This window comes from Pristiophorus japonicus, chromosome 5 (genome assembly GCF_044704955.1).
Source record: "Pristiophorus japonicus isolate sPriJap1 chromosome 5, sPriJap1.hap1, whole genome shotgun sequence".
Classification (NCBI taxonomy): domain Eukaryota; kingdom Metazoa; phylum Chordata; class Chondrichthyes; family Pristiophoridae; genus Pristiophorus; species Pristiophorus japonicus.
In genome coordinates, this window is record NC_091981.1 from 97040558 (window position 1) to 97060836 (window position 20279).

The 20279-nt window shown below is 45.0% G+C and overlaps 1 protein-coding gene across 1 annotated transcript in view; it reads right to left on the reverse strand.

The window, feature by feature from the left end:
• dnah5 (dynein, axonemal, heavy chain 5) overlaps nt 1-20279 on the reverse strand; it is a 457249-nt gene that overhangs the window by 145271 nt on the left and 291699 nt on the right. The window contains 7 exon segments of the mRNA XM_070880791.1: nt 3041-3213; nt 4755-4953; nt 9878-10101; nt 10253-10466; nt 16742-16864; nt 17762-17896; nt 19038-19180. Coding sequence (XP_070736892.1) covers nt 3041-3213; nt 4755-4953; nt 9878-10101; nt 10253-10466; nt 16742-16864; nt 17762-17896; nt 19038-19180 — 1211 coding nt within the window.

A 20279-nucleotide genomic window follows, 5' to 3' on the forward strand; every position in this document is an offset into this window, starting at 1 on the left:
AACATTATTTGTAAGATAGATTGATGTTGTTGGGCTACACTCATTGTTGCTGTACCTAAGTCCGATGGTAAGGTAAGATTGTGTGGTGATTAGAAGGTAACCGTAAACCAGGTTCTAGAGGGTAATGTCCCCAATACATTGCCAAATATAGAAGATTTGTTCACAACACTGACAGGTGGTCAGGTCTTCTCAAAACTGGATCTTACGAATGCCTACTTACAGCTTGAACTAGATGAAGAGTCCAAGTCATGTTTGACTACAAATACTCATATAGGCCTATATCAATTTAATAGGCTACTGTTTGGAGTGTCTTCCGTCCCTATCATATTCCAAGGGGTGATGAACCAGATTTTGCAAGGTATTGAAGGGGTAGTATGTTATATGACACACTAATTTCAGCACGAAAATATGCAAATTCATAACATATTGAATGAAGTCCTCAAACGGCTAGAGAAGCACAGAGTACGAGTGTCTGCTCGTAAGTGTGAGTTATTTAAAAACACAGTGGAGTACTTTGGGTACAGAGTAGACAAAGGTGGTTTACATCCAACCATGGAAAAATTGGATGCAATTAGAAATGCAACCACTCCCAGGAATGTCACTGAACTTTGTTCATTCTTGGGTCTTTTGAACTATTATGGGAAGTTCCTACCAAATTTGGCTACAGTATTATATCCACTGAATGAACTTTTGAAAAAACAGGTCCATTGGAAGTGGTCAAAAGAATGCAATACAGCATTCAAGGAGTGTAAAAGCAAATTGGTAGGGAGCACCATGTTAGTTCACTATGACATATCTAAGGAGATTGAGCTCGCATGTGATGCCTCTCCGTATAGAGTTGGGGCAGTGATCTCTCATGTATCATGTAGTGGGGAGGAGAGACCAATTGCTTTTGCTTCACGCACTCTCAGTGCCAGTTAGAGTAATTATGCGCAAATTGAAAGGGAAGCTTTGACATTAATTTTTGGGGTCAAGAAGTTTCACAAATACTTGTATGATCGTAAGTTTACCATCGTTACGGACCATAAGCCCCTAACAGCAATCCTCCATCCAAAGTCCCCAGTTCCAACATTAGCTGCAGCCCGAATGCAGAGATGTGCTTTGATTTTGTCAGCATATACATATGATATTGAATACAGACGATCAGCTGATCACAGTAATACTGATGCAATGTCTAGATTGCCTTCCCCATCACAAGTTACACCCGATAGGGAAGAAGTGTTTTATTTTTCATACATTGATGAACTGCCAGTCACAGCTGAAGAGATTGGTAGAGCAACCAAACGTGACTCAGTGATGTCAAAGGTGTATGAGTATATTGCAAATGGATGGCCAAACCAGGTAACAGACAAAGATACACATCCATTCTTCATTCGTAGGAATGAATTATCAGTCGATAAAGATTGTATCATGTGGTGTGCAAGAGTGGTTAGACCAAATAAATTCAGGTCCAAATTATTAGGAGACCTCCATGACCAGCACCTGGAAATGTGCTTGACCAAGAGTTTTGCACGCAGTTATTTATGATGGCCTGGTCTTGATAAAGATATTGAGTACATAGTCAGTCAGTGTACGACATGTCAATCGGTAAGCAAGCAACCACCGCCAGTACCATTACAGCCATGGAAATGGCCTCCCAGGGTGTGGCAAAGGCTACATATTGATTTTGCTGAGTTAGAAGGACAACAATTGTTCATTGTGATTGATAAGTCATTCGAAGTGGGTTGAGGTGTTTCCAATGTGGAAAATAACAAGTAAAACATTGGACATTTTGCAAAAATTATTTTCTTCATTTGGCCTCCCTGAAGAAATTGTTTCGGATAATGGACCACAATTTCATTCCGAAGAATTTGCACAATTCACGAGCAAAAATGGTGTGAAACATACCAAGGTTCCACCATACCATCCTGCTTCAAATGGTGCAGCAGAGCGCACTGTACAAATTGTAAAACGTGCCCTCATAAAACAAATGTTAGATCCAAATCCAAGGAAACGACAGTTGTCACTGGATCACAAATTGGCTTATTTTTTGATTACATATCGAAATACTCCTCATACAACTACTGGTAGAACACCAGCAAAGTTGTTTCTCAAACGACAGCCACGAACCAGATTCTCGTTGTTGAAGCCAAATTTGGCACAGTCCGTAGAAGAGACACAATTAAGACAGAAAGACAATCATGATAGAGGTAGAGTAAAAGAGAGAAGTGTGAAATTAAACCAGATGGTGAGAGTGAAGAACCATCACCATAAATGGTGAAAGTGGTTACCAGGAAGAGTGGTGAAGATATGTGGTCCTCGCACATATTTGGTAAAGATGTTTGATAATGGACAGATTAGGTTTGTTCATATTGATCATATTTTACCTACAGACATGGAAGGAGTTGAAGGTGGGAATGATTCAATTATTTCTGACTCATCAGATAGTTTTGATACACCAGTAGCAAATCCTAAATCCAATGTACTGGAAACAAATCCAGGAGAGAATCAGAATGAAAGTCTGAGTCTGAGTCAGGAAAACAAAGAACCTGAAGTTAGAGTGAGTTCAAATGAAAATCAAGGAAATTCCGTGGAGGAAAACGTTCCTCAGGATGAGCCTCGAATGAGTGTGAAATCGACACCAGGTTTGGAAGGTTCTGTTCGAGAGCGAAGGTATCCTCTTCGAAACAGAAAACAAGTGGTAAAGTTAAATTTGTCAATATGAAAAAAAAAGTTTATATCCTGTGTTATGTATAAACATGAAAGTTATGTATGATGTTTGTATTAATAACTTCTTCATTAAGGAGGGAGAAGTGTAATGTCTGTAAGCTTGTAATGTTTGTAGCTCCACACTGTTGATGTGGACGTATTGTGTACTGCAACTGCAGAGTTAATAATAAACAGAACCAGGCAGATTCCGGAGGCTTCCGAGAGAGAGCTGCCTGCCATGTTAGGAACTGTGTGTGCTGTGCTCTGTGTATATATCACAGTATTAAACTTGCTGTAGCTACCAACTGCCATTTTGGAAAAACCTTAATTATTCATTTCTAAATGATTTTACCTTCACTAAGTGAGTCATGGCATCCTTAAAATATACCATATCCAATCCTGTTCCTCGGATACTTTCATTGTATTGCTGCAAAAACATGTTCAGCCGATCCTTCAGAATATCAAAACTCGGAATAGGCTCATAGACCTTTGGCATAACAAAGTCAGTGTCCTCTGGCTCATCTCCTACAACAAAAGATTTAATTTTATGAATGTACACACTTAAACCCAGTTTCTTATTTCACTTTCCAAAACAGCTACATTAAGCTACTAAAACTAGGATTCATTTAAGGTTTAATGTTTATAATGCACATTGGCCCCACAAAAGCAATGGGAGGAGCGCAGCTCCGTGCTCCTGCCCAGGACTTCTCCTGCTGGCCCCGGGACCTCTGCTGTGGCGGAAAGCCCCTTAAGTTAAATTAACTGGTGGGTGGTCGTACCACTAGAGGCGCCTATCATTGAAAGTAGATTGGGAAGCCTGGCAGAGGTGGCCTGGCCTACAGAGGATTGTCTGAGCCTTCCCCCCAAAATAATTTTGATGCCCTCACATTCCCGCTTTTCAAAATATTTTTTGGAGAGCCAATTCAAATTTTTTTTTATGGGTACCTCCACCATTCATACGCTGGGTCCCTTTGAGATCCGAGATGCAGGAAGCCATCTGCTCCAGCACCCTGGCTGCTTGCAATGATGGCCTTGCTTGGAGTGGGGGAAAGCCCCTGCTGCTTGGAATCTTTGGCGCAAGTCTGCGAGACAGGTCGTGACCATGCCGGCAGACTCCTGCCGAAGTTATGGCAGAAGTACAATGGAACAGAAGCAGATTTTCAAGGCCTTTTTCTTTTTATTCAAAATGCATTTTTCAGTTACTGTATATACCTATTTTTCAATCATGTTGTAGTGCTATATTTGGAAAAGCAAATAGAGTTTTAGGATATGTTGCCAGGATAAAACAAGAAATTCTGCTCTGTTTTTGTATAAGACCTTAATTAGACTTCAATTTTGTTTCCTTTATATGGTAGATGATATTGAGGCCCTGGAAAAGGTTCCGAGTACTAGATTGATACCTAGTTTAAAGGCGCTGGGTACCACGATAAGCTTATAGAGCTGGGCCTTTTTACTCTAGAAAAGCATAGACTTCAAGGAAACTTCATTGAGTGCTTAAAATAATGAAAGAATTAGATTTGCTCCAGGTGAATAGGCTATTTGCATTAGATAGGTTAGGGAAGACCCGGGGACACAAATATAAGTTACGTAAGCATAGAACTAGGTTAGATGCCGGAAGGTATTTTCACAGAGTGGTCAACCTATCATCATCATCATCATTGGCAGTCCCTCGGGGTCGAGGATGACTTGCTTCCACACTAAACCTATGGAACCTTGTTGGCTCATGCAGTAAATGCCAATTCACTGCAAACATTCACAAGGAAGCCGACGAGTTCCTGAGTGTAGCCAACATAAATATGTAAACTAGGTGGGTATTGGGAGATGTGTCTCCAAGTCACCATGGTCTCCTAGTTTGATCGTGATTGGGCACTGAAGAGGAATTCCCCCAGGAGTTTTTATTCCTAAATTAGCCTTGGCTTTTTCCCCTCTGTTTTTTTGCCTTTCCCAGGAGATTGTGTGGCTGGTTGCTTGCGAGGGGTCAGGGCTTATGTTGCACTATGAGAGTATGGCAGAGGCTTGCTGGACCAGCTGGTCTTTTCATTTTTGTATGCTCGTATTATGATTACCTGTGGCCTCAGGTGCATCTCGTAAGAAGTCTACAAAATAAGCATCGACTCCAACATTGACTGTAGCCAGAGCATCCGCCTTTAGTTCCTTCTCAACTACTTTGGCTAAAGCATTGTCAAACCAAGCTACATCCTCAGAGGTGGTAAATCGATCAGCTATAACGCATTTACATTCATGTTTCCACAGCTTTAGTGTCACCTATGCATATAGTAGAAAGCAAATATTTTATTAGCAGCTAGATTTAAATCATTAATGATGTAAAATTTGGTTTTAATGATCTCCACTTGTAGTGATCATTTGTTTGAATCATAGATTCATCCTTGCCAAAACCATAACATATATATATGTGGCAGTGTTTGTGTATAGTAATCAGTGAGGTTTGGTTGTATTCAAAAGATTAATGCTACTGTACTTCTGATTGTAGTCTATTATTTCAGGATGGGAAACTGAAATCTGGACTCGAAGCACTGTCTACATTCATGGCATGCCAGTGTTTGTGGCATAACGGAACAGGTTTACAGGTTACAGTGTCCGGTTCCAGCCACTCCACTTTCTCCATATAAGTGTAGAGTTGCACGGTGTGTTACAATGGTGCATGTGCCTAACAGAGCAGAGGGGACAGTTCAAAATCAACTTGGAGAGCAGAGGATGTTTGTAGTATAAAGTTTGAAAGTTATAGTACCTGACTCCAGCTGTTGCATTTTCTCTATCCCAATGTGTAGGTCACCTCTGAGCAACAAAGCTTTGAATCAGAGTACGATAATTATATTCTAATTAAAGTCTTCTTGAAGAGAACCACAGTGAATCAGAAAGAATTTCCAGGGGAATATCTAATGATACATTCATTCTCCAAACCTATGCTCCATAGAGCAGGTGAACTGTTTTCAAATCCACGCGCTTCGAATCTAGTGATCAATCAATTGTAAAGATCAAAGATGGACCCTCCCAAATCGATCACTGAAACCAAAGTCCACTGGAGCTAATATCTTGAATGATGCACAAAAAGTGTCTGATTCCATAATCAGGAAATACATGTTATTGCTGCATTAGTACCTTCAATAATAAAAATGAGCTCCCCCAGCAGAATTTTTCTGCTTCAGAGTTTCCAGTGCACATCAGGAAATTGCACTCTGTCAACCTGTGGATTCCTGTCCATTAGTTTCAAGGGCAGAAATTCATAAGCTGGAGGTGCACAACATAATTTTAAAAAATCTGACATCTCTTTGGACATCCTGCAGGTATCATAAGAACATAAGAATTAGGAACAGGAATAGGCCATCTTGCCCCTCGAGCCTGCTCCGCCATTCAACAAGATCATGGCTGATCTGGCCATGGACTCAGCTCCACTTACCCGCCCGCTCCCCGTAACCCTTAATTCTATTATTGCTTAAAAATCTATCTATCTGTGATTTGAATACATTCAATGAGCTAGCCTCAACTGCTTCCTTGGGCAGAGAATTCCACAGATTCACAACCCTCTGGGAGAAGAAATTCCTTCTCAACTCGGTTTTAAATTGGCTCCCCCGTATTTTAAGGCTGTGCCCCTTAGTTCTAGTCTCCCCGACCAGAGGAAACAACCTCTCTGCCTCTATCTTGTCTATCCCTTTCATTAATTTAAATGTTTCTCTTAGATCACTCCTCATCCTTCTGAACTCCAACGAGTAAAGACCCAGTCTACTCAATCTATCATCATAAGGTAACCCCCTCATCTCTGGAATCAGCCTAATGAATCGTCTCTGTACCCCCTCCAAATCCAGTATATCCTTCCTTAAGTAAGGTGACCAAAACTGCACGCAGTACTCCAGCTGCGGCCTCACCAATACCCTATACAGCTGCAGCAGGATCTCCCTGCTTTTGTACTCCATCCCTCTCGCAATGAATGCCAACATTCCATTCGCCTTCCTGATTACCTGCTGCACCTGCAAACTAACTTTTTGGGATTCATGCACAAGGACTCCCTGCCGGAGGAGCTCAGGCCTTTTGCCTGGAGCACGACCCATCTCCTCTATCTGGGAGTCTACCTTAGCCCCGACGAGGGAGCCTGGCCGGCGAACTGGCAGGAGCTGGAGGCCAAGGTCGCCGCTCGCCTAGGGCGCTGGACAGGACTGCTCCGAGTGCTGTCCTACAGGGGTCGAGCGCTAGTCATAAACCAGCTGGTGGCCGCAATGTTGTGGTACCGGCTGGTCACTTTGACCCCTCCCCCTGCGTTTGTCGCCAAGATACAGAAGAAGCTGGTGGACTTCTTCTGGAACAACAGGAAGCACTGGGTCTCTGCCGCGGTCTTGAGTCTCCCGCTTGAGGAGGGCGGTCAGTCGTTGGTGTGCGTCAGCGCCCAGCTCGCGACTTTCCGTCTTCAGACCCTGCAGAGATACCTTTACGTCGAGCCCCTTCCTAGGTGGTGTGCTCTGGCGAGGTATTTCTTCCGCCAGCAGCGCGACCTCAATTATGACACGCAGCTCCTGTTTGTGAACTTGGGGGGTGCCAGGACCGCCCTCCGGGAGCTGCCTGTCTTTTACAGGGAACTCATCAGGGTCTGGAACAAAGTCTCCACCAAGCGCAGCTCTCCGCCGGCTGGAGTGGCGGCCATCCTGCAGGAGCCGCTGCTCGGGAATCCGTACCTCCACGGCCGAGGTTTCATGTGGCGGTCGGAAGAGAGGGCTGTGGCTGGTGAGGTGACCAGGGTCAGGGACCTGCTCGATGGCGGAGGAGTGGGCTGGATGGCGCCAGACACGCTGGCGTGGCGCCTAAACTCTGCCAACGTCCGCCACGCGGCCGATGCCATCGAGTCGCTAAAAACAGCTCTGGGCCCCGACTCCGTTAGGTGCATCGAGGAGGCTCAAGCACGTGGGGAGATCCCGTCCGAACTGACCCCCGTCCGGACGGAATTCCTCATCGGCGCCAAACCCCGGAACCTCCCTCGGGGGCCGGCGCCTCACAACTTGAGCCACCTCGGGGAAATCCCCTCCGTGCCTTTCAGTTCCGCGCGGAGGGGTTTCCTGTACGGGCTGCTCCTGCACACCCTCAACTTTGCCATCCTCGCCGGCCGTCCGGACACGCCATGGCGTATCATCTTGCCGTCCGGAGGAGGCGGGGGTCCCCGATGGAGGGCACTCTACGCAGGGGTCCTCCCACTATTCATCGGGGACTTGGCCTGGAGGGTGGTGCACGGAGCAGTGCCGTGCAACAAATTTTTAAGCCGGTTCACGGACTCCCAGGCCGCCTGCAATTTCTGCGGTCTGGAGGAGTCCGTGTTCCATGTTTTTATTGAGTGCACGAGGTTGCAGCCCCTGTTCCATTATTTGAAGGGGCTGCTCCTGAAATTCTGGCTGCACTTCAGTCCCACTCTTCTGATCTTTGGGCACCCTGTGCGGAGGGGAGCGGGTAGGTCCGAAGGCCTCCTCGTAGGACTGCTCCTGGGCACGGCCAAGGGTGCCATCAGCCGGTCCAGGCAGCGGGCGGTCGAGGGGGTCGTTCAACCTGACTGCCTGCCTCTCTTCCGCTCTTACATCCGGTCCAGGGTGTCCTTGGAGATGGAGCACGCGGTGTCCACCGGTACGCTCGCGGCCTTCCGCGAGAGGTGGGCACCGGAGGGACTGGAGTGCATCATCACGCCCGGCAACCAAATTTTAATTTGATTTTACGTTTTTAAGTTTAATTTGTTTTAATTGCCGGTGCTTTTAGTGTCCCCCTTCCCTTTTATAGGGGGCACTGGGGAAAATTGTGATTTTAGTGCCCAAAAAAAAAACCAAAAAAAAAGAAAAACACAAAAAAAAAAAAAAGGGGGGAAAAAAAAAAGGGCCTTGTAAATGTCTGGAGTGTCACCCAGGTCGGGTGGCACCGTTTAATGTTTTATGTTTTGCAGGTGAACTCCAAAAAGAGTTTCATGCACAAGGACCCCCAGGTCCCTTAGCACCGCAGCATGTTGTAATTTCTCCCCATTCAAATAATATTCCCTTTTACTGTTTTTTTTTCCCAATGTGGATGACCTCACATATTCCGACATTGGATTCCATCTGCCAAACCTTAGCCCATTCGCTTAACCTATCTAAGTCTCTTTGCAGCCTCTCTGTGTCCTCTACACAACCCACTTTCCCACTAATCTTTGTGTCATCTGCAAATTTTGTTACACTACACTCTGTCTCCTCTTCCAGGTCATCTATGTATATTGTAAACAGTTGTGGTCCCAGCACCGATCCTGTGGCACACCACTAACCACCGATTTCCAACCCGAAAAGGACCCATTTATCCCGACTCTTTGCTTTTTGTTAGCCAGCCAATTCTCTATCCATGCTAATACATGTCCTCTGACTCCGCGTACCTTTATTTTTTGTGTGGCACCTTATCGAATGCCTTTTGGAAATCTAAATACACCACATCCATCGGTACACCTCTATCCACCATGCTCGTTATATCCTCAAAGAATTCCAGTAAATTAGTTAAACATGATTTCCCCTTCATGAATCCATGTTGCGTCTGCTTGATTGCACTATTCCTATCTAGATGTCCCGCTCTTTCTTCCTTAATAATAGCTTCAAACATTTTCCCCACTACAGATGTTACCTGCCTATAGTTACCTGCCTTTTGTCTGCCTCCTTTTTTAAACAGAGGCGTTACATTAGCTGCTTTCCAATCCGCTGGTACCTCCCCAGAGTCCAGAGAATTTTGGTAGATTATAACGAATGCATCTGCTATAACTTCCGTCATCTCTTTTAATACCCTGGGATGCATTTCATCAGGACCAGGGGACTTGTCTACCATTAGCCTGTCCAGCACTACCCCTCTCGTGATAGTGATTATCTCAAGGTCCTCCCTTCCCACATTCCCGTGACCATCAATTTTTGGCATGGTTTTTGTGTCTTCCACTGTGAAGACCGAAGCAAAATAATTGTTTTTAAGGTCTCAGCTATTTCCACATTTCCCATTATTAAATCCCCCTTCTCATCTTCTAAGGGATCAACATTTACTTTAGTCACTCTTTTCCGTTTTATATATCGGTAAAAACTTTTACTATCTGTTTTTATGTTTTGCGCAAGTTTACTTTCGTAATCTATCTTTCCTGATATGCACTCCTGGCCTAAAATGAAAATAAGTTTTTTGAAGACAGTTTTGAAACAATACTTACAATTTCATTGTTGACAACCTCTGAGATGGTATTCAACATTCCCTGCCAAATCCGTGAGAGATCTCTCAGGTTAAAGATATAGTGAAACTTGGCCGGTGTGGGCAACATTTTTATCTTGGTCATCTGCCAAAGTTTGCGGGTCATTGGTACTAGCTTGGTTACCACGTTTCTCACCTCTGTACAGAAGCCCCGCTCAGCGCAGTAGTGGCCAGTTCCAATTACACCTAAAAAGACAAACATCAGAAACTCACATTTTCTGCTAATTAGGTTTGGTAATAATGTTTCAGACTTTTAAATGTATTTTTCCTCAATATATAAACTAATTAAAAGATAAGATAGATCACCAGACGTGCGAATTGTTTTTGTCCTCCTTACCAAAAATTTTATCGATTGAGGAGTTCGAAGGCAATGTGCAGTTAAAAATTGAGAAGTGTCTCTTCAAGCGCTGGGGTATGTCATTTCTTCCTCCTCCAGCATGGATCATTGCAGCAAGGAACTGGACGTCCACAATGTTTGTGAATTCACCAGGTTTTTCAAGATTATAAAAACCATACTGTTCCATCAGCTGTCGTACAATTTCATTGGTGACCTAAAATGAGAGCAATGTTAAGTGTCCTTGGGATTTACTGGGAGACAGGGCAATGCAAACTCTATTCAGGATAGAAATTGTACTTTATGGCAGTCTTTTTATTTGTGAATTTTCATGCGCATTAAGGTGAGGAATGTAAATGGTTGCCATTTTATTTTGTTGGCCGACTCCGTTTTGGGTGCCGGCCCGGTCGATCACATCCCTGGTGGCCCAGTGGCTAGCCACTAAAGGGCCTGCAGAGTGCACAGTGGCCCTCCCCTTTAAGTTGTATTGGCATTGTAGCACTGGCCTCCTCAGCACAGCGCTGGTGGCCCGGGAGCACCTCATCAAGGCAACGGAGGGCCGGAGTCAGCGCTCCGCTTCCTTGGAGGAGCGCACGGCCCAATTCCACGTCGGGGAAAGGTTACTGTCGGGGCGAGGGGTAATTTCGTCCCCTCAGTGCTTTTTTGTGGTACATATTTAACATTAATATATCTGGATTTCCAGAAGAAAGATAAACAGGCATACTGTTTTTTTACACATTTTCTGCACAATTATACCGTACACTGTATCAAATGTAGATATCTTTGTGGAAACAAGGTAAGGAAAACAGAAAAAGAAAAGTTTGCTATCTATATAAAACATATAGGACTAGATTTTCCACTTTTTTTGCATGCTGAATGCCCACTTCACCGCTGAAATTACGTATAACGCCCATATATCACCCATTTAACCACAAAATGGAAACTGACGGGCATTTTTCAGAAACTTATCGGCGAGCATTACTTTTCCCATGTGCTTAACGCCGGGAAAAAAATAATACCGCCAGCCAACTTTTTGGGGGCGAAATCATCAGAATGGGCGAAATCAACGCCCATATATATCGTCCAGCGTTACTTTCTGCACTGATTTAATGCCGAGATTCAATAATACCGCCCGCGCACTTTTTTTTGTGGTAAAGAGCATATTTACCGAAACTAGCGGCCATGAGATTGCCCAGCGTCACTTTCACCACCTCACACACACATCGCCCACAATATCGCTCACCCAAAAAACGCCCAGAAAAAGTGGAACGAACCAGAACTAATCACAACGTTATGAACACCATGTTCTACATCACACGTCGCATCCTTTAAAAGGCTGCTGTGCTTCAACCTTGGGGGAGTTCGGATGTACTCTGGAGGTCGTTGGAGTTGATGTGAAGATCTGTACAAACATTTTGACCATATTGTGACCGACTGAAATTGAATAGGTGTCTTCGTCGGGGCATTCATTCTTTGTGACCAATCGGTGAAAAACAGAGAGCTATTGCAATGAGACTGTCCTTTCTCACTCTCTCTTGATGACCAATTACATGCAGCAGACTCGAGATGGCTGAAGGTACGCTCCACAGCATTATGTACCCAATGTAAGACATGCCAGACTGATGAGGAGGACCAGACGTTACACCCCCCACAATTACAGGGAGAAGTGGTCTTACCTCGACTTGCCCGACACCATCTGCCTTCGGAGACTACGGTTCCACAAAGAGGTTATCACTGAGGTATGCCAGTTCATAAGCGGAGATCTGCAGCCTGCCAGCACCATCAGTACTGCACTGTCTGTCGAGGTCAAAGTCACTGCGGCACTGTTGTTCTATACATCGGGTTCTTTTCAGGCCACAGCTGGCGACATTTGCAGAATGTCTCAGCATATCACACATTACTGCATTAGACAGGTCACTGAAGCCCTGTACGCATGCAGGAGGGACTTGATCAGCTTCCCTATGAACAGGGAGGTACAGAGTGAGAAGGCTCTAGGATTCTCCAGAATTGCAAACTTCCCCAAGGTGCAGGGAGCAATAGACAGTATGCACATCGCGATGCGGGCATCTTTTCAGGATGCAGAGGTTTTCAGGAACCGCAAGGGATTCCACTCCCTGAATGTCCAACTCGTTGTCGACCAACAGCAAATTATACTGGCCGTGAATGCTCAATTTCCGGGCAGCATCCATGATGTCACATCCTGCGTGAGAGCACTGTATCTGACTTGTTTAACAACTAGCCACAAGGTCAATGCTGGATGCTTGGTGACAAAGGATATAGCCTCGCCACCTGGCTGATAACTCCCCTGCGTGACACCCACACCAAAGCCGAGAAGCGATACGAGAGCCACAGAGCCACTCGCAATATCGCGGAGAAAACCATTGGAGTGCTTAAGCAGCGCTTTAGATGCCTGGACCACTCAGGAGGCGGCCTCCAATACCACCCTGAACAGGTAGCTCAATTCGTGGTGGCGTGCTCCATACTGCACAAGTTGGCTATCAGGAGGGGACAAGGATTGCCTGATGCATCTGACAGTCCACCTCACCAGAGAGAAGAAGAGGAGGACGAGGAGGCAGATGCTGAAGCCCCCCTGTAGTCTGCATGAAAGGGCCCGTGGTGGCTTGATAGCCGCAAGAGCCTTACGTCAGGAGCTCATCAATGATCGCTTTACCTGAAAGAATGTTGATGTTATTTACAAGGCTGACACACTGCTGGGTGTGCAGGTCATACATCAATGGTAGGCATCACTTTGGTGACAGTTAAAGTTTAAGTTGATTGAAGTGTCATTATACCCTTTGATGTTAAGGAATCACCAGCGTGTAACGGTGCAGCTAAATGAGCCAATGCGCAAAAGGTTTTGTGAAATAAAATAATTTAAAGCAAACATTTGTCTGAAATCATCAGTATTTCTGTAAGAACCAACCCTCCCCCCCGCTTCTTCTCCCCACCTCTACCCCGTCCCCTTCCTCTCCTGACTCCAAGCCACCTGGCCGAGGTGATGCTTCATTGGCGGGGGGCGGACGGATGATGGCAGAACTGCTGCTTGGACAGATGCAGGAGAGGACGATCCTGAGGTGGGAACGTGCTCCGAGCCAGAAGCAAGATGTTGCTGCTGGCTTTCATGTGTGGTTGGCAATGAGGGTGCGGCACCTTGGGGTGCAGTGCCACGCTCGGGGACCCTTGGGAGCCCTCTGCCACCAGTGTTCCTGGCTACCAGCTGCAAGGCCTCCACCATCCCTTCCATGTTATATCTTATTTGTTGGACAAAAACTCGGTGCTAACTATGATCTTGGTGCTTAGTAGGCTTTTGCTGCTGGTGAATCTCCCTCATGCCTCCCACAACAGTCAAACAATCACATACCACAACGAAACACGCCTTCGGTCCCTCTCAGCTCCCTCTCTCTCCATCTCCTCTTCTGCACATGTCCTGGTGACCCTTGACCTCCTGAATCGCGGTAATCGAGTGTTGCCATGCCGTTGCTAAGGACAGCGACACTTAACAGCAGAAGGTCAGCGAGATTTAACGCTAACGCGCATTTCATATCGCTCGCGGTAACGCCCAATTTTAAAAAATGGAGACTAGGTGATTTGAGAATGGGCAAGAAGCTGGCAATCTGAAAACCCATTTTTAGCAATATGCACAAAAGTGGTAAATCTAGCCTATAGGCCCTGATATTGCGGCCTCTCCGATGTGCACACATGCCTGAAGAGGCCCTGCAAGTACTGTCTTTTGACAGATTGCACGCATCTCCGGGAGAAAGGCCTTCAAGGGCAGAGATTTGGGCTATATGCCCAACTTTTACCCAGCGAAGGTCTTTCAAACTCTTACGCCTGGCAGTCTCCGACCACAATTTTTGGCCCATAATAACAGATGGTGAAACACCAAATGCGGTCCCTACAGATGCTTACTCCATAATCAGAGATGCAAAGAATCTGAATATCTGTTATGAAACAGTGCTCTATGGCTAGCATTCACCACAGTTGAAACAATCAGACCAACCATTAGTGCCCTCTCCCAAATGAGTTTTGACTCAAAGAGGGTCATTTTAACATATGGCAATAGTGTAAATGGGGCGATATTAATTGGTTGCCCCTTGAAAGCAAATTTGGGTGAAGTGTATAATGTGTGGCCGTTCCAACATTGCCCTATTTACATAATCCCTAAAAGTTAAAATTATCCTCAAATGTCTCCAAACCTGAATGTTCTATTAAGATGTCATATGTAAATGTAAATGAACAGCTGGACCATCTGAATTTAACAGCTGCAGGCCTGGTTTCCCAGGGCTCTGGAAGACTGGCAACTAAAGGGTATTTACTTTTGAGAGTACTGCTTGTGGGCCAGGAGTAGGAGTACTTCTCCCCCGGCCCCAAAACCAAACCTGCTGGGGAGATCTGCCGTCCTCTCCGTGATCTTCAGATTCCCTGCGTGAATGTGAGGTTATCCACTTTGGCAGAAATAATAGAAAAGCAAATTATAATTTAAACGGAGAAAAATTGCAAAGTGCTGCAGTACAGAGAGACCTGGGGGTCCTTGTGCATGAAACATAAAAAGTGAGTATGCAGATACAGCAAGTAATCAGGAAGGCAAATGGAATGTTGACCTTTATTGCAAGGGGGTTAGAGTAAAAAAGCAGAGAAGTCCTGCTACAATTGTACAGGATATTGGTGAGGCCACACCTGGAGCAAAACTGCAGTTTTGGTCTCTGCATTTAAGGAAGGATATACTTGCATTGGAGGCTGTTCCGACAAGGTTCACTAGGTTGATTCTGGAGATGAGGGGGTTGACTTATGAGGATAGATTGAGTAGGTGGGGCCGATACATATTGGAGTTCAGAAGAATGAGAGGTGATCTTACTGAAACTTATAAGATAAGTTGAGCTGCAGTATTCAGACGGCGCTTGCATCTGCGCACATTCTGAGGCTGAACTCCAGGATATAGTCAATGTATTCACTGAGGCATATGAAAGCATGGACCTTACGCTTAACAGTCCTCCACCAGCCTGCCCCCGCCGCACAGCACTGCCCTCCAATCATCAAGATTCACGGCACGGCTCTCGACAACGTGGACCATTTCCCATATCTCAGGAGCCTCTTATCTACAAAGACAGACATTGATGCGGAGATTCAACCACCTCCAGTGCACCAGTGCAGCCTTCGGCCATCTGAGGAAAAGAGTGTTTGAAGACCTGGTCCTCAAATCTACCACCAAGCTCATGGTCTACAGGGCTGTAGTAATACCCGCCCTCCTGTATGGATCTGAGGCATGGACGATGTATAGAAGGCACCTCAAGTCGCTGGAGATATATCACCAACGATGTCTCCGCAAGATCCTGCAAATCCCCTGGGAGGACAGGCGCACCAACATCAGTGTCATCGTCCAGGCTAACAGCCCCAGTATTGAAGCACTGACCACACTCGATCAGCTTCGCTAGGCAGGCCACATAGTTCGTATGCCAGGTACAAAACTCCCGAAGCAAATGCTTTATGCGGAGCTCCTTCATGGTAAACGAGTCAAAGGTGGGCAGCGGAAACGTTATAAGGACACCCTCAAAGCCTCCCTGATAAAGTGCGATATTACCACTGACACCTGGGAGACCCTGGCCGAAGGCCGCCCGAGGTGGAGAAAGTGCATCCGGAGGGCGTTGAGCTCTTCGAGTCTCAACATAAAGAGAGTGAAGAGGCCAAGCGCAGGCAGCGGAAGGAGCGCGCGGCAAACCAGCCCGACCGATCCCTTACCTCGACAAATATCTGTCCCACAGGGTCTGTGGCTCTCGTATTGGACTGTTCAGCCATCAAAGAACTCACTTTGGCAGTGGAAGCAAGTCTTTCTCGATTCCGAGGGACTGCCTATGATATAAGATAATGAGGGGGCTCGACAAGGTGGATGCAGAGAGGATATTCCCACATACGGGAAACTAAAACTAGGGGGCATAGTTTTAGAATAAGGGGTCGCCCATTTAAAACTGAGATGAGGAGAAATTTCTTCTCTCAGAGGGTTGTAAATCTATGGCATTCTCTGCCCCAGAGAGCTGTGGAGGCTGAGTCACTGAATATATTTAAGGCGGAGATAGACAGATTTTTGAGCGATAAGGGAGAAAAGGGTCATGGGGAGCGGGCAGGAAAGTGGAGCTGAGTCCATGATCAGATCAGTCATAATCTTATTGAATGGCGGAGCAGGCTCGAGGGGCCTATTTCTTATGTTCTTGTGATCTAACAACACCTGACTATGCCCCAATTGATCTTTCCCACCATCCTCACTGCCGCGCTCCAAGCCCCCCAACCATATTTCAGTCATTTCCAATTGCCGGGGTCGATTCCTCGCAGTTACATTCAGCAGGACCAAATTCTTGCCATCTCCAAGTTACCAGGCCTCTAACACGTACCCCCGCTTCCTCCCCTTCACTATCAGGCCCACAGCATCTGTAGAGTGACAAATCAATGCACCGTCTTTCTTAGGTTTAAGGTTAATAACGTGAATTTCTACTTAGTTACCTGATCTCCCCATTCGTTAATCACAGGCATATTAATATCATCAACAAAAACAGTCATCTTCTTCCCAGCAGGTGGACCATATGTTGTACCCATACGTTTATCAACATAAGTCTCAATTGTGCGCTGTAACAGAAAGTTAATAGGGAATTATCCATACTCTTTAAATCTGCTTTATTTAATCACAATTGATACTTTGCCATGATTTTTTTTTAAGGCAGAATATTGGTTTTGCCAAAATTAAATCTTAAATTTCTCCTCAGATAGAAATTAAGAACAAACTTCACTCATTCTGATGAGATGATTTTTCAAGTTGCAGCATCATTCTTTACCAGGAGAACATCTGGAAACAGACTGCCAAGATTTCACTCAAAAGATATGTATGCTAGATACATTTATATGTTGTTTAAAAAAAAATATATGTGTAATTTGTAGTTAATATTGCCTGACCCAATATTGCATCAGACATACTTCCACGGCCTGGCCGAACCCAGGGCCATAATTGTCGGGCCGACCTGACAGTCGTCAGACAGTAAAAAATAAAATGATGTCACCGGCAGCGCCACCTCCCCTTTAAGGGCGGCTGTGCCGCTGACCAACAAGGAATGTACCGACATAAAAAGCTGTCGGGGGAATCAGCTGCCAGCGGCACCGCTCCCGCGGGGCAATTCTGCAAAAGGGATATTTCCCGCGGGGGCAATTTCGGGGCGGGGTCGTCCCCAGTCGGTAAGGTGTCGGTGTGTGCATGCCACAGCGGGAAAATGGGCGGAGCGGTCTCTTACACCGCTCCACCCCTGATGAAGGGCAATTTTTAAAATGCCACCCCTCCATCTCGTGGCCGCTGCTTTCAGGTGGCCATCAGGAGGGGCAGTTTCGGCCCCCGTATCTCTGCAGACAATTACAACAAATTCAAAAATATACCCAATCATTTGTTTCGTTGCTATTTTTGTTTTAGTTATTAACACAACTAATTGTTGTGTTTATTTGTAGCACAAGGCGACTGAATATGAAATGATATCTGACCTGAAACATTAGTGGAGTAGTTGCTGATGAAAAGTTGAGGCTCTTCACCATGTGAGACTCAGGGTCATATTTTGACATGTATCCTTTGATAATCACAGTTTTAGCTGTACCTTGTTCACCAATCAGCAACACAGCCTATGATAAAATAATAAGGAGATGTAATAGAAAAAACAGCACAATCTTAAGCAATATTTTTAATACACCAGTGAAACTTGTTTGTTAACATTATTTTGACAATTTGATTTAGTTTAATTCGCAATTCCTCATAAACTGAAGCAGTCCATGTTTGAATGGAGCAAGACCTGGACAATATCCAGGCTTGGCCTGATAAGCATGCCACACTTATCAGCCCTTATTAGATAATGACCACCTCCATCAAGGCAGAGTCCAAACCGCCTCTCCTTGACTTTCAATAGCATTACCATCGCCGTATTCCCGACCATTAACATTCTGGAATCAACATTAACCAGAAATTCAACTGGACTTGTCACATAAATGTTGTGACTACTGGAGCAGATCAGAGTTTCTGTGGTGAGTGGCTCATCTCCTTACTCCCCAAAGCTTCTCCACCACCCACAAGGCACAAGTCAGGAATGGGATGGAATACTCTCCACTTGCCTGGATGGGTGCAGCTGCAACGTTCAAGAAGCTCGACACCATCCAGGAACAAAGCAGTCCACTTGCTCGGCAGCCCATCCACCACATTAAACATGTGCTCTCTCCACCACTGATACTGTTCATGGCTGCAGGGTATACTAACTACAGGATGCACTGCAGCAACTTGCCAAGGCTTCTTTGACACCGCCTTCCACATCGGCAACTTCTGCCACCTAGAAGAACAAGGACAGCAGGCGCATGGGAAGACCATCACCTCCAAGTTCCCATCCAAATCACAAAGCATCCTGACTTCGACATATACAGCCATTCCTTCATCGGTGCGGAGTCATTATCCTGGCACTCCCTACCACACAGAATTCTGGAAGTACCTTCACCACATGCACTGCAGTGGTTCAAGGCGGCAGCTCACCACAACCTTCTCAAGGGCAACTAAGAATGCGCAATAAATGCTGGCCTTGCATTTTCCAAGAATTAATTTTTTTAAATCACAACAAATATATGCAATGAGCTTGTCAAAAACTACAAGAATGGGAAAATGAGGAGAACAAACATTTATAAACATGGTGGCTGATCCAACTTGTTATGCACCTATTTAGTGGCCAGAAAATATAATGTAGAACAGTACACAGTAAATCAATATTAAGTGAAATTATCCTACCTTTCCCTGTTTGGCTATCGTGTGGATGAGGAAATTTGTCCTCACGTTGTCTACATTAGGCACAAGGATGGAGCCATATTCCGGACTGTTGTCAGTGGGATAAATGTATTCTTCTATATTTGTGTTCCAATGCAACCATTTTCCTGGTTTAAACAAATACACAGTTAATTATTATTCAATGAGAAACAAATGTTTAATAGCATTCTTTGGAATGGACAATTGGTTTTTGACAATTTTTAATCAATTTATTCATTATCCATTTATTCATTTATGCAGTTGTACAGGGCCTTGGTGAGGCCTCACCTGGAATATTGTGTTCAGTTTTGCTCTCCTAATCTGAGGAAGAACGTTCTTGCTATTGAGGGAGTGCAGCGAAGGTTCTCAGACTGATTCCCAGGATGGCTGGACTGACATATGAGGAAAGACTGGATCAACTGGGCCTTTATTCACTGGGGTTTAGAAGGATGAAAGGGGATTTCATAGAAACATATAAAATTCTGACGCGACTGGACAGATTAGATGCAGGAAGAATGTTCCCGATGTTGGGGAAGTCCAGGGGACATAGTCTAAGGATAAGGTGTAAGCCATTTAAGACTGATATGAGGAGAAACTTCTTCACTCAGAGAATTGTTAACCTGTGGAATTCCCTACCGCAGAGAGTTGTTGGTGCCAGTCATTGGATATATTCAAGAGGGAGTTAGATATGGCCGTTATGGCTAAAGGGATCAAGGGGTATGGAGAGAAAGCAGGAAAGAGATACTGAAGTGAATGATCATCATTATTGAATGGTGGTGCAGGCTCGAAGAGCCGAATGGCCTGCTCCTGCACCTATTTTCTATGTTTCTATATCTTGCCCAGTCAACCAATTATCAGGTAACCTCTGCTCCAGCCCCATACTTTCTACTGATCAACTACATTTTGGTTCATAACATAAAGAAAAACACAATCACTGAAAAGGTATTCAATTACCATCAGAAATTAATGACCCTAATCCAAAGCATTCTCTGCTGTGCTTAACAGAATAACCTCATTCAGCAATAGCCCTCAAATTCCAGGACAAAAGTGCTACCATTTATTATATGTTATGGAAAGAATACAAAGATATTTGTCCAAGCTTACAAAACCACTAACATAAGAAACTAGCAAAATAATAGTCATTTTACATTTCAAGCCTGATGGATTTACTCACAAACAACATCAGGATGAGTAATTAAACCTCCCACTAATGTATCGTCTGCTCTA